This window comes from Schistocerca gregaria, chromosome 5 (genome assembly GCF_023897955.1).
Source record: "Schistocerca gregaria isolate iqSchGreg1 chromosome 5, iqSchGreg1.2, whole genome shotgun sequence".
Taxonomy (NCBI): domain Eukaryota; kingdom Metazoa; phylum Arthropoda; class Insecta; order Orthoptera; family Acrididae; genus Schistocerca; species Schistocerca gregaria.
In genome coordinates this window covers 319008340-319022270 of record NC_064924.1, presented here as the reverse complement: position 1 = coordinate 319022270, position 13931 = coordinate 319008340, and the positions used below count along the sequence as shown (strand labels likewise).

The following is a 13931-nucleotide window of genomic DNA, read 5'->3' as shown; positions in this document are numbered from 1 at the left end:
GAAATACCTAATCTTGTCGCATGTACCGTTAACGCTGGATGCTAGTAGGATAAACAACGGCTACGCAGATCTATAAGAGTAAATCGATCTGCGTGGTGTTTGCTGAACACTGACAGTCTGAGGGGGGCGGAAGTTAACAGCAAAGCATCTGCGAAATCCGGAAGGTTTTGTGTGTGTGTGTGTGTGTGTGTGTGTGTGTTACACTGAACTAAGCTTATTTACAACTTTCACTTCTGAGATCTGGCGAAGTCGCTGCTTTTGACATACAGAATTTAAGGACAACTGGTCTGTTGGTCTGTGCTACACGCTGTCCGAAAAATATTGCATTGCCAGTAGACTTCATTGTCAGTCGTTTCATTGTTCACCGTATATGTTCGTTGCGTACACGGGCGAGAAAGAGGAAAACTCTAGTTTCGGTACACTCTGCAATAAAGTGATATTGACCAAAGTTTTCCCGCAAGTCGTTGATACAGATGTTGAGTAGCGTTTGAAAGTCTGTCTTCAGTTGCGGACAGATGGATCCTAGGACTACTTATTAAATAACTTGCGTCCGTAGGCATTCTTCTTAACATGTTTATACTGCTCATTCAAGACAAATGTGGCTTCTTATGTTGCGGAATTCGCAGATAATAGGTAATTTTTACTTCATTCGTGCACCTCAATTCCTAAATAAACTCCTTGACTTTCTAAATGGCTCTCAAACAGGTTAGTGCCTCTTGAAAGATGTAGGATCCTGAATGGAGTATCCAAGAGTGGCTACAGCAAAGATATTAACTTTTTCAGCATGTAGCATTCGTTTTTAATTTCTGTGGTTATAGGTTACAAACTTTTCACCACAATCTTCGCGAGTAATTATCTCAGTTGATGTAATTTCTCTCACTTTAGTTAAATCAGGTATTTGTATTGCATTGAACATTTCTGCTGGTGCACTGATGTGGCAGTTAATTGATTGCAAGGCGCAGGTTTTAAGAAAATCTTTGTCATATTAAAATTTTGCATTTCAACAAGTGGAAATACCGTGAATCAACTTAACACCGGATTTTTGCTTTAACTGGTCACTAAAGGCAACCCATTGTTTTGAAACATGTTATTTTTTTACCCACTGCTATTCATTCAGGAAAATTAAGCGTTTTTTAAACTGATTTTTGTGCCGCCATATTCAGCTTGGGGCGTAGCAGTGGCAATATGGTATCGTTAAATCAAACTCTAACGTTATAGACTTTAATTGTTCCTTATTAGAAAAAGTCACCCTCAAACGCGTGTACGTCCAGTGTCTGATGATAGTCAAACTAATTTTCTGAAGTTTTTCTTTATATTGTTCTGCAGTATCACACTTGGTTTGTAACATTCGTTCATTAGTATATCGTAAAGGTATCTTGGGTAATGGGCAAGCGACTATAATTAAATTCAGAAAACCTTCGTTTTCTAACATTTGAAATTGTTGTAAGACCTTACAAATCATGTGCAAAATACTGTCATCCGAATCCTTTGTGATCCCATCCATATCAGAGTATTGGGACGTGTTTCGACAACTAGGACGTGAGGTTGTTTAAGAGAATAGTTTCTGGCACTGCGTGTATCCCTTCTTTCCCTATCACAAATCACTCGCCGATTCGGTTCTTCCGTTAGACATTGTGTAAGATTTTTTTGATTGATTTAACTGGTTCTTTCCAATTCATTCTGTACTTAATTACATTCTTTAAGAGTTCGAAGATAATTTGGAATAATAGTTCTTCATTTAGAAGTATTTTTAGTCTTTTCTTTTGTAGGTATGGATTTATCTTTTCCCATGAACATGTAAGACTTAAAGCAGGCTTTGGGCTTGGACATGGTGTGGCAACCATTTGATTTTTGCAAATGTCTGGTCTTCTTGCTGATTACGTACTATATCGTGAGTGCGGCGAATATATGCGCCTGATGAGTCTCTCTGCTCGTCGTACTCAAGATTTATTCATATGGATGTGTAGCAAGGATTGACTATGGCGCACAATTAGACGAGGAACATGGTTTCAGAAATCAAAGCTGGCCGTGAGGGCTATAATAAAAATACCTCAAACACCAACAGTGTGCATCTTGTGTGGGGTTGTGTGTGCCTAAATGTAGTGAGCGTACCGTTTTAGACTGGTATTTGTTTTGTAGGGAAGTTTGTAGGGGTATATGAAGTGCAGGAGGCCTTTGGAAGGAGTGTTACAGTCGAAATCGGTGCTTCATTTCGGCAAAACCAATTACAACAGGGGGAACCTGCGGTGAGATTATGGGTTTGGGGGGCTGTAATTTCAGGTCCAGAATGTGATGCAGTTTTTAAAGTAGTTCCTAATTAACGAAGAAAGTGTTGGTGAAATTGATTGGTCATTTTACAGAGGGTAGTTATTTCCGACTGTTTTTCTTCATACAGTCATAATATTGCATTCAAATCTTCATCAACTGGGGGTTGTACCAATAGTATAGACGGTTGTTGGTCAGCCATAAATTCTGTTGTGCAGAGGGGGAAACGACATACGTAGACGTGACAGAGCTATTTAGATGAATGTTTATGAAGGCGTAGAGTACCTGATACATATCCCCGTTTAAGTGTTTCCTAGAGCAAATGTATCCTCCAAAATTTAATTTCAGGTTGGGATAGTGTTTGGGGAGGGGGTAACTGATAAAGAAAAAGGTGGGTTTGGTCGGGATTGTTAAAATATTGATTTGGATTTTTTGGGATTAATCAATCATTCGTCATTTATTTCTGTGAATATTTTTAATTATTTTACTTTATTTCGTTGATGTAAAGTTACGGGTGTGTATATATATTTATATGTGTGATGTTTGTGATGTTTCTTGTGTATGTGTTATTTTTCTTGACGTCTTTCAACACTAGCTTTGATTTTTTTGCGAAGGATTTTGTGTATAGTAAATTTAGTCTCTTATTTTTGTTACATTGAATCTATTTTGAGCTATTTCTTTGTCGTATTATATTGTTCTGCCCTAAGTACTGTTAGCTGCAGTAGGGAATACAAATTTTGCAGTTGTTGCACTTTTTCCATTTCCTAGTACTAGTATCACTACGGTTTTTTCAAGTTAATTCTAGCGCTACTGAAGACGAAAAAGACAGATACTAAAATCTGTATCCCGAACTTCAGTCTACGTATACAAGCCAACTAAAGTACGGGATGCTCGTGCTAGCTTGATGAAAAAAGCTACGTACGTAACATTGGTATCATTTACCTATATAGGTCAACCGAAGAAAAGTATTGGTGTCAAAGGCAAAAAATTGCATTCCATACTTCACTTTATCCATAGGGCTCAATTGAAATATGGGATACAAATTTTGTCTTTTCGCGACGTTACTCAGGTACAGGATTTCAATGTTACTAATAGGAATGAACAATGATGCTAATGAAAACGAAGCAATCGACGCACGTTAAATTTGTATCCCGTACTGCAGCTCATCCATACAGGTCCACGTTAGTTAAGGATACAGGTGTTATGTTGACGGAGGTATTCCATGCTAACGTTACTTCCATTGTTTTTTTCTTTATTGCACAAGAACTAGGACTCGAACAAGCGATATCCTTAACGTTATGTTCGAAATCTTAATGCACGTGAAGTATGTCTAGCATCTTTCTCTCTCCTGCGTTCCTTTGTTTACGAACACCCATTTTTGTTGCTAAATTTGTGTAATAAATCATTTAACAAATTCTGACGTCATTGGTCAAAGTAGACGGGTTGTATCCCGTTCTTCAGTAGTCCCGACCCCTTCGATGGCATCTTTAAAAGCTAATAAATTAAAAAATATTCACTACAGTTATTTACCACCGCATAAAACAAATTAACTGTTTTAGACAATATTTCATACGTGTGCAATACAAAAGGCGTTTAGCATTAAATTCACCTGCATCGAAAACCGTGTACACCGAAAACAAGCCCTTGCTGTGACGCAAAACAAAAGAGTAAATACTCTTGGGCGATTCAAGCAATTTCCTCACAACATAACTTCAAAAAGAAACAAGAAATAATATAATAATCAAATTAATGCTAAAATGACTGTTTAGTGCAAAAGTGTACTAAACAGTTTTATTAGATCAAAAAGTTAAATATAAATATCGATGTTTCCCCACTAAACATGGATGTATGTAAGGTGAATGTCGATCATTTGTGTAAGAAATTTTGTCACTGTGAATTATAATGCATCCTTTTTACAATGGGCCTGGTGTTCTGCAAAGCATTATTACCGCGCCGAGTCTTGTCTGGGGTGAGTAGATTAATGGCTACTCTCCCACAGCATCACTTCGTTCATGTAATAGAAGGAATTGATTTTTTCATGGAACCTGGTATCTGCTGACAATGCCACGGCATTCAGGTAGCGGTAATTAAGAATGTAATTAATTGCTGTGTGCTTACTGATAAGGTTAACGTCAGCAATTATCGCAAAGGCATGTTTACTAGACTAACAGTGATGTAATCTCTTGCCGCACGTAAGCTCGGTTATGCGTCACATAGATAAAGCAGACTAATAAGTTGACGATCTGTACGTATGTATCTGGTTCCTACATGCCTTCTATTTGATTCTGATCTTGCAATTCTACAGCCATTAGTGCTTCACGTAGGCAGTGAACATTGTTAGCTCACAGCATTGACAGTTTTATTTTCTTTTTAAGCGTGGTTAACAAACGTTGAGAAATTGTACTTCCCAGAATGAAGTTAAACTAGGGTGACCCGACGTTCCGTATTTTTCGTGATCGTCCCTTGTTGTTTCCCGTTGCCCCGACAAAATAAATAGGACCGTGTAATGTCCGCGTTTTCCATTATCCTTCACGTGTATTTTGCAACAGCCTGTCTTTAATGTGTTGCATAACCAGATGGAGAACAAAGTGGTCATACCCAAAGAATAAATATAACACTATTTGACTAAACCAACCGGAACTGTCTACCATTTTCAGCTTCCTTCATCTCAAGAGAACAGATGCAAAAAAAATTGTAGCTCTTTCCTCATTTGTGATACTATACCTTGCAGTAATGGTACTGCAGAATGGGCATCCTCGATCACAAATTATTTATGAACTGCTGAAAAGAGGTGGTTTAGTGTGCAGACCGTTGAGGAAGTGCTTATAACCAAGACTGATTTTTCTGAATACTTAACATAATTTTTCTAACGTTCCGTTTCAAAATATCAAACTTACGCAAAATATATCGAAAACATTTTTTCAGAATCTAACCACGGTTAATCTCGCGCGCGCTCACCTGCGAGTGGATAATTGGTACCCTACGTAAATAATAATCATTTGCTACCCTAATTAAAGACTTAGTTACACGAAAGTCATATACTGTTTCTGCATGTTGCAGCAATGAAATATTTACTTGATTATTAACGGAAAGTATTTTTGTGTATGTTGTCGTTTAACAAAATGCAATTGTAACATAAAACAACAAATCTTCTAGATAAGGTAGGCATATTAACAAAATAAAATGTCCATTCATTTCAACTTGTAGTGTGTGTGTGCCATGTTATGATTTTGAAAATCTGGTCACCCTAAGGTAACCTGTCATCTCCTTTTGCCATCACTAAAGGACTAAGAGACATATTGTTGGTGCTATAATTTGTTATCCCCTTTATGTTAATTTTGAATCATATTGTGCCATGAAACATAGGTATGCTTAAAACCTATGAACTGTTGGTTAATTTTAATTGCATCCTTCCATTTCAAAAATTGCTCAATTGGTCAAGGTGGACTGCCAATTAGTTTTTGACCCATCAAAGGGCATATACATCACACAGATTTAAACATTGGGGTATGATGATTGTGCATGTAGCTGTTCTAAAGTTGTTACAAAACATCTCATCAAAGACATGACTCAGTCAACCAGTAATGAAGCTGTCACATAACGTTCTGCAATTTTCTTTAGCCAGCTCCATTAATTTTTCCTGCTTGGGACATGTGACTTGGAACATCTGGTGAGCTTACCTAGCATCATAAAACATCCCATTTGTCACTTACGGTAATAAATTTAAGTATTCATTGGTATGCAGCTGGGCTTTGCCCTGTGACACAGTTTTTGGACCAACTGGCTGTGATTTTCAGGTGAGATTGCAGGTGCAGTCAATCCCAAACTAGTCAATGATAGCCACAAATTTTGTGATATACCTTTTTCATCAACGGGATCTTCAGTACTACTGTCAGTTTAAGGAAAATGTGTTTATATCAGAAAATTGTTGGCCATTGCTTGCTTCCGGCATGATTGCGCACCTGCAATCTTACCTGAAGATGGTGGCCAGTTGGGTTGTTAAAATGTTGTCGTCTGAATGATTAAATCCAGCCTCACACCCTTGAAGTGCATATACATTCATTATGCTAGAAAATGTATGTAATCACAATTGCTGTTTGTAATTATAAAGTGTCAGTTTGCAATTAAACCGTCTGCTGCTTTCAGGCTCAAATTCTGCTTCTTTGGTTTTTGCCAGTGCATTTGTTTGTCATATTTGGTATTTCTCTTCAAATTTTTCAGTCAGTTTGCACTTTCTTTTAAAAAGAAATTTTCCAATAAATATGAGAAATTGGATGGCCCAGTACTACAGTTCCTCCAGTCTTGTTCCTTTCTTGTAGATGTTCTTTCATTGTCTTAGAATTCTTTCTCTTCAACCAAGAGAATCCACTCCTGTGAAGTGATTTAATGTATTTTGGAGCTTTTTAGTGGAGGCAACTGCTTTGACCTTCGACAGTGAGATTAAATCTGGTTGAGCCCCTTTGTAACTGGTGGGCTCAGAAGACTCATTTTCAAGAGTATACTGTCAGTTCAAGGAAAACGTTGTCAGAAAGGTCATGAAAGAAATTGACGGTATTGACTAGTAAACATTTCATTCAGTTCCTTGTTGTATGTCATGTTTAGTATCAACTTTTCATTCTTCACAATAATAATTTGGTAGTCAGATCATTGCCTGAGGAATTTAATAATTTATCACAAATCAAAAACCACAGAACTGTCACAAATATGAACATAAACAGGAAATGGGTAACAGAGATAATAAATATGCTTCTGAATTATTAAGGTAACAATAGTTACCTTGAACATCAGCCACAAGAATCACATATCTTTTGTATTTTTAAATTGTCAGAGTAATGGGCACATACTGTTGTAATTTTCAAAATGTGCTGTTCCTTTCTTCATTAAAGATGCAACAGTATATTCCCCTTCACGCTGGGTTGGCCTGACTAAAACTTGCTGTGTTCTCTCTCTCTCTCTCTCTCTCTCTCTCTCTCTCTCTCTCTCTCTCTCTCTCTCTCTCTCTCTCTCTCTCTCTCACACACACACACACACACACACACACACACACACACACACACACACACACACACACACACATGACTACTTTCACTAGATATGTCCTCAATTTAGACTATAAATGAAGTGTTAAAACCATTCCAAAATACATAACAATTCTTTATTTACTGTAAAATGTGTGAAGAAATAATTAGGTGCCTTAGAGTATTTTGTACAAAGTTTCTTGCATGTGCATGGTCAAGTGGTAACCATGAGTTTGAGGGAGTGTTTCAGTTGTACATTAATGTGAAGTAGTGCCCAATTGCAAAATCTAACATAAATTTGAGAATCTCGGAGAACTCTCATTTCATTGTATACTAAAGTAATTTGTGAATTGTTGAGATGGGTTCACTTGAGTGCTGTAAAGTTTTAGGTCTGGGAGAGTGTAAGGATTAACATCCATGCTAAATCACAGACATCATTTGTGAGAGTATTTGCACTTACAAAAGGACTGTTGTTACTAGTTTGTGATCATAGTAATGCAACTTCCCTCTTTTTTTTCACACAAAAGATTGCTTGCGATACTGACACATTAGCATTTTACATTATTCTTATATACTAGTGACCTTGTCTACGGAAATGGACAATTTTTAAATGCTTATTTATGTGGTACAGTTTAAATTGTGGAATTACGTATTCATATGTAGCTCATAATAAGATTCTTCTCTTCCTTCTCTTATTGGATATTTGTGTGTTGAAAGCAACTATTAATGTAGTTGCTAAGGACTGTATAATTTCCAGTTGCCCACAATTAAGTACTGATAAAGTTACTCACAAATTTCTTGAAAATATGCATTATTTTTTTCAGGTCCACAACTTCAACCGGTGTATGATTTTGAGAATTACAAGGTAATGGAATGGAGACAGCTTAAACTGGTTCTGAAATGTACTAACAGTACGACTGCAAAACTGGAGTGGTAAGTAATTTATATCGGTGAGTGACTTTAAAGATAAATTAAGATAATTTGCATGATACACTACAAATTAATTTGAAGTCTTCTGTTCAAGATAGATATGAGATGTTGCATGTACATGAATACCCTTGCCCTAAATTTTTGTTGCATTTAAACAATGTTTGTTTTTTTGCACAATGTGTGAAAAATTTCCTGTGTGGCAATAATAACCAAACCGGAAGATATTTTATTGATAATCACACGAGATACAATTTTTCAAAAAATTGTGAGCATGTTTGCAAGAATCATGGGTGACCTTAGTGTTCGTCATGGGCAAGCAATGCAGCCTTCTGTTGTAGTTCATCTTAATTACTGATGGAAGTGTGTGTGTGTGTGTGTGTGTGTGAGCTTCGTGATTAACACTGAATTCCAGTTAGGATGCTGGGAACTTTAATTTCCCAAACTTTTAAGAGTGAAATTCTGAACTGTAGCTCTATCTCTTGAAAAACAACACATCGTCAGTCTCTATGATGTAAACAGTGGGGTAAGGCAGGGAGGGTGGGATTGGCTGTTCAGTGTGTCACATTAAGCAAACTTGTCTTAACTTTCCAGTGTAGGTGTGTTCTGTTCTTATAGTCTGTCAGTAAACTGAATAGCAAGCAGAGAAGTTTCCATTCACTATCCCAACTACATCACAAGGAGCACCTACAGGCTGTGTACCAACCATAGTGTGCCTTTTTAAATAAGTTGCAATGAGTCCTCACTTAGGTGTGTATTGTCTACTAAATGCATTAACAATATATGGAATAAACAAATTAGTTAGCTTATAGCTAATATATATGTACCAAACATTGGAAAGTAATGGAACAGCAATATTTGTTACCACATAGAGGTGCTGAGTTACAGAGTGGAAAGGCTATTAAACATTTCACCTTTTGGTGCTCATGTGAGCAGAATTGCCACTGTGGCCTGACTGCAGAATCCACAGTGGTGAGTAGCAATCCATCCTCTTGATAATGTTGTTAATGTATGTCAACAAAATGTAAGTCACTGCATGCTGCCACACCACTGCTAGATGGGAAACTCAATTCTTACTCATCCTGTGGAGGAGGTAAGGTACTTATTTGGTAAGTGCCACTTCCTTACCACAAGTGATTCACTCTTCAGTGTAGAGACTGTATAGTAACATTTTATTAAACCTGTGAAGTGGAGCTTTTTTATTTACTTGTTGTAAGGTAGCAGGTAAGTGACTTGATGCTACTTCGGAAGTTCTTGTGTTTCTGAAAATTTCAGTTGGTCATAGTTTTAAAAATATGTAATGGGGATTCATTAGGATAAGACGTGTTCCATAACAACAAATGTGTGTAGAAGTTGTTGGTCATAGTTTGTTGCAGTTTATCTTAACTCTCACTATGTAATTGAGTTTTATACCTCTGAAATTTATGTAAATACGTGTACTCTCTATGCTGAACTGAATTTGTTTTCAGGCGCAAAGGGGACACGGTAATCAAAGAAAGTGAAAAATACAAACTTGAACCAACTTCTCTGGTGATAGAGAAACCAACAGACGATGAGACTGGAAATTACACTTGTACTGATCTTGCTTCAAATGCAAGTGTTCCATTCATTGTTATCTGTAAGTTTCATTGTGCACGGTAAAAAATTACAGAAAGTCAATTTTTATATTTTGACTTCTATCTAGGAAACTAAAAATATTTTTGTTGCATGAAATTTCCTGTTGTAAAATTTTGAATCAGTACTTTTTGTTGGAAAGAGATCAGGTCTGAACATGCCAGTAATGTCTTTGCATTTTTGTTATTACACCTGAAGAACCTGTAAATCAAAGATCATGGTCTGGTGTAGAATGTTAGTTGATCAGTGGTTTAAGAAGTTGTCATTCTGCTTTAATGTATAGACACAAATTGTATTATTACATTATCAAACCTTCCTATAATCTGAGAGATGGGTCTCTTTCATCCTGGGTTCTGAATTACTTACCCTTCTGTCTTTGGCAATCCTCCCCAACCTATCCCTCTTGCCTCTGAGACAGGAACTAGTAGTTCCAAAAGCTAGTATTGTTCCTTGTCCTTTTCTGTATGTATACAATTAGTATTAAAAATTATACACCCCCACCTCCCCCCAAAGAAAAGCAAGTACTGGCCACTCACTCTCAAACTTATATTTTTTACTGTAAAACATGACCTCCACAAATATTGGACCAAATCGTCAGTGTGGTTCATTGCTTTATCAGCAGTCAAAAGTTAACTTCTGTCAATGCCATAAACACAATTTTATGCCATTGTTCCATCTGTTACTGCTACTACCTACATTTCCAGCCTTTCTGTGGAGAGATGGTTTGGGATATATATATCTCCTCACATACACCAGCAGACATTTGGAAAGGCAAAGTGTTTGTTGAAAGAAAGGTGAGGTATGAGCGGCAGCAACTTGGAAATTATCGGAGGTTTAGGCCTGGCGGATAATGAGAAGAGAGAATATACTGAAGGGCAAGTTCCCATTTCCGGAGTTCTGACAGGTTGGTGTTAGTGGGATGTATCCAGATAACCCGGATGGTGTAACACTGTGCCAAGATGTGCTGGCCGTGCACCAAGGCATTTTTAGCCACAGGGTGATCCTCATTACCAACAAATACTGTCTCCCTGTGTCCATTCATGCGAGTGGACAGTTTGTTGCTGGTAATTCCCACATAGAAAGCTTCACAGTGTAAGCAGGTTAGTTGGTAAATCATGTGGGTGCTTTCACACATGGCTCTGCCTTTGATCATGTACACCTTCTGGCTTACAGGACTAGAGTAGGTGGTGGTGGGAGGGTTTTACACTGGGGGCAGTTACAAGAGTAGGAGCCAGATGGTAGGGAAGTTGGTTTGGGGATTTCATAGGGATGAACTAAAAGGTTACGAAGTTAAGGTGGACGGTGGAAAGACACTCTTGGTGGAGTGGGGAGGATTTCACGAAGGATGGATCTCCTTTCAGGGCAGGATTTGAGGAAATTGTATCCTTGCTGGAGAGCCACATTCAAGGTCTGATCCAGTCCCGGAAAATATCCTGTCACAAGAGGGGCACTTTTGTGGTTCTTCTGTGGGAGGTTCTGGGTTTGAGGGGATGAGGAAGTGGCTGTACCAGGTCGGGAGGGTAGTTGCATGTTGCAAAAGCTGTTTTCAGGTTGTTAGTGTAATGGTTCAGGGATTCCGGACTGGAGCAGATCAGTTTGCCACGAAGGCCTAGGCTGTAGGGAAGGGACCGTTTGATGTGGAATGGGTGGCAGCTGTCATAATGGAGGTACTGTTTGCTTGTTCAAGGGTTTGATGTGGACGGACGAGTGAAGCTGGCCATTGGACAGATGGACGTCAATGTCAAGTGGCAAGACATTTGGAGTAGGGCCAGGTGAATCTGATGGAACCAAAGGAGTTGAGGTTGGAGAGGAAATTCTGGAGTTCTTCACTGAGAGTCCAGATCATGAAGATGTCATCAATAAATCTGTACCAAACTTTGGGTTGGCAGGCCTGGGTAACCAAGAAGGCTTCTTCTAAGTGACCCATGAATAGGTTGGCGTACAAGGGGGCCATCCTGGTACCCATGGCTGTTCCCTTTAATTGTTGGTATGTCTGGCCTTCAAAAGTGAAGAAGTTGTGGGTCAGGATGAAGCTGGCTAAGGTAATGAGGAAAGAGGTTTTAGGTAGGATGGCAGGTGATTGGTGTGAAAGGAAGTGCTCCATCGCATCCTCATCCCCTCAAACCCAGAACCACCCACAGGACAACCACAAGAGTTATCCAGTCCCGGAAAGTATCCTGTCACAAGTGGGGCAGACTCCGAATGTGGCTCTGCAGCAGGGATACGACTTTCTCAAATCCTGTCCTGAAATGAGATCCATCCTTCATGAAATCCTCCCCACTCCACCAAGAGTGTCTTTCCACCGTCCACCTAACCTTTGTAACCTCTTAGTTCATCCCTATGAAATCCCCAAACCACCTTCCCTACCCTCTGGCTCCTACCCTTGTAACTGCCCCCGGTGTAAAAACCCTCCCACCACCACCTACTCCAGTCCTGTAAGCCAGAAGGTGTACACGATCAAAGGCAGAGCCATGTGTGAAAGCACCCATGTGATTTACCAACTGACCTGCCTACACTGTGAAGCTTTCTATGTGGGAATTACCAGCAACAAACTGTCCACTCACATGAATGGACACAGGGAGACGGTATTTGTTGGTAATGAGGATCACCCTGTGGCTAAACATGCCTTGGTGCACGGCCAGCACTTCTTGGCACAGTGTTACACTGTCCGGGTTATCTGGATACTTTCCATTAACACCAACCTGTCAGAACTCTGGAAATGGGAACTTGCCCTTCAGTATATCCTCTCTTATTATCCACCAGGCCTCAATCTCCGCTAATTTCAAGTTGCCGCCACTCATACTTCACCTGTCTTTCAACATCATCTTTGCCTCTGTACTTCCGCCTCGACTGACATCTCTGCCCTCACTCTTTGCCTTTACAAATGTCTCTGTGTGTGTGTGTGTGTGTGTGTGTGTGTGTGTGTGTGTGTGTGTGTGTGTGTGTGTACACCTGCCCTTTCTCCTTAAGGTAAGTCTTTCCACTCCGGGGATTGGAATGACTGCTTACCCTCTCCCTTAAAACCCTCATCCTTTCGTCTTTCCCTCTCCTTCCCTCTTTCCGGAAGAAGCAACTGTTGGTTGTGAAAGTTTCAATTGTTCGTGTGCGCGAACCTGCCAGCACTTTCGTTTGGTAAGTCAAATCATCATCAGTGCTTCGAATAAATATGAAAAATGACTAAAAGGGATAAATTAGTGGGGAAGGTTGATTTGGAATGCATCCTTTGTGTGTACTCGAATATTAATCCTAATCTTGGTTTGTTCAAAGTGGAAACTGTTTTGTTGAAAATATAGTAAATTTTCTCCAATATTATTTTACTTGTTAAACAGTAAAGAACCTCAATTACAAGTGACTAAAAAGATTGCAGTAGTACAGAACTGCTTATGTGTGATTTGATACTGTTCTGAATTTGGCTGCAGTGTATTGAGATAGTTTATTACTTATTAAAATTAAGTGTTGCATTTAACAGTTGATATTTAAGCATAACTCATAATTACTGTATCTGCTATATAATGTTTTTCTTACAGCTCGTCCATTTGCGCGCCTACCTGACAACACAATAGTTATAGAGGGTGAGAGTTTGACATTAGAATGCCAGACTGGTGGTGTCCCCACTCCAACAATTAAATGGAAAATAGGCAAGTGTAAAAATACATTTTTTTGAAAAGAACAACACGAGTTTTAAATATAAACATGTAGTGTGCTGCTCAAGTTTCTTGATTTCCTTAAAATCATATGTGTAAATATCTTCATTTCAGGCAATGAAATTTTAAATGGAAGTACAGATCGTATCACGCTGAAAGCAAAAGGTGATATTGCTGATGCAATTCTGTACATAAAAGAAGTTACAATGGATGATAGAAATAATTACTATTGCATTGCTTCCAATATTGGAAATTATAATAATATGACAACGGCTGGGACAGCAAAATCAATGGTGCGCGTAAAAGGTTAGTTCTGTGTACAGTCACATTTGGAAAGAAAGAATTTATCGTGTATGGGGATTACTAGTAGTAGTGCCTGCTTTGTCCTTCGTAATAGCTAATGTAATTGCCACTAAATTAATGTTGGAGCCTGTAGTTCATACCTTTTACCAAAGGTACAATT

At 38.6% G+C, this 13931-nt stretch overlaps 1 protein-coding gene across 2 annotated transcripts in view; it reads left to right on the top strand.

The window, feature by feature from the left end:
* LOC126271962 (basigin) overlaps nucleotides 1-13931 on the top strand; it is an 85354-nt gene that overhangs the window by 39044 nt on the left and 32379 nt on the right. For both annotated transcript variants that reach the window (XM_049974417.1, XM_049974419.1), the window contains exons 2-5: nucleotides 8108-8216; nucleotides 9680-9828; nucleotides 13352-13462; nucleotides 13583-13774. In XM_049974417.1, the coding sequence (XP_049830374.1) occupies nucleotides 8108-8216; nucleotides 9680-9828; nucleotides 13352-13462; nucleotides 13583-13774 (561 nt within the window). The remainder of the gene's footprint in view (nucleotides 1-8107; nucleotides 8217-9679; nucleotides 9829-13351; nucleotides 13463-13582; nucleotides 13775-13931) is intronic.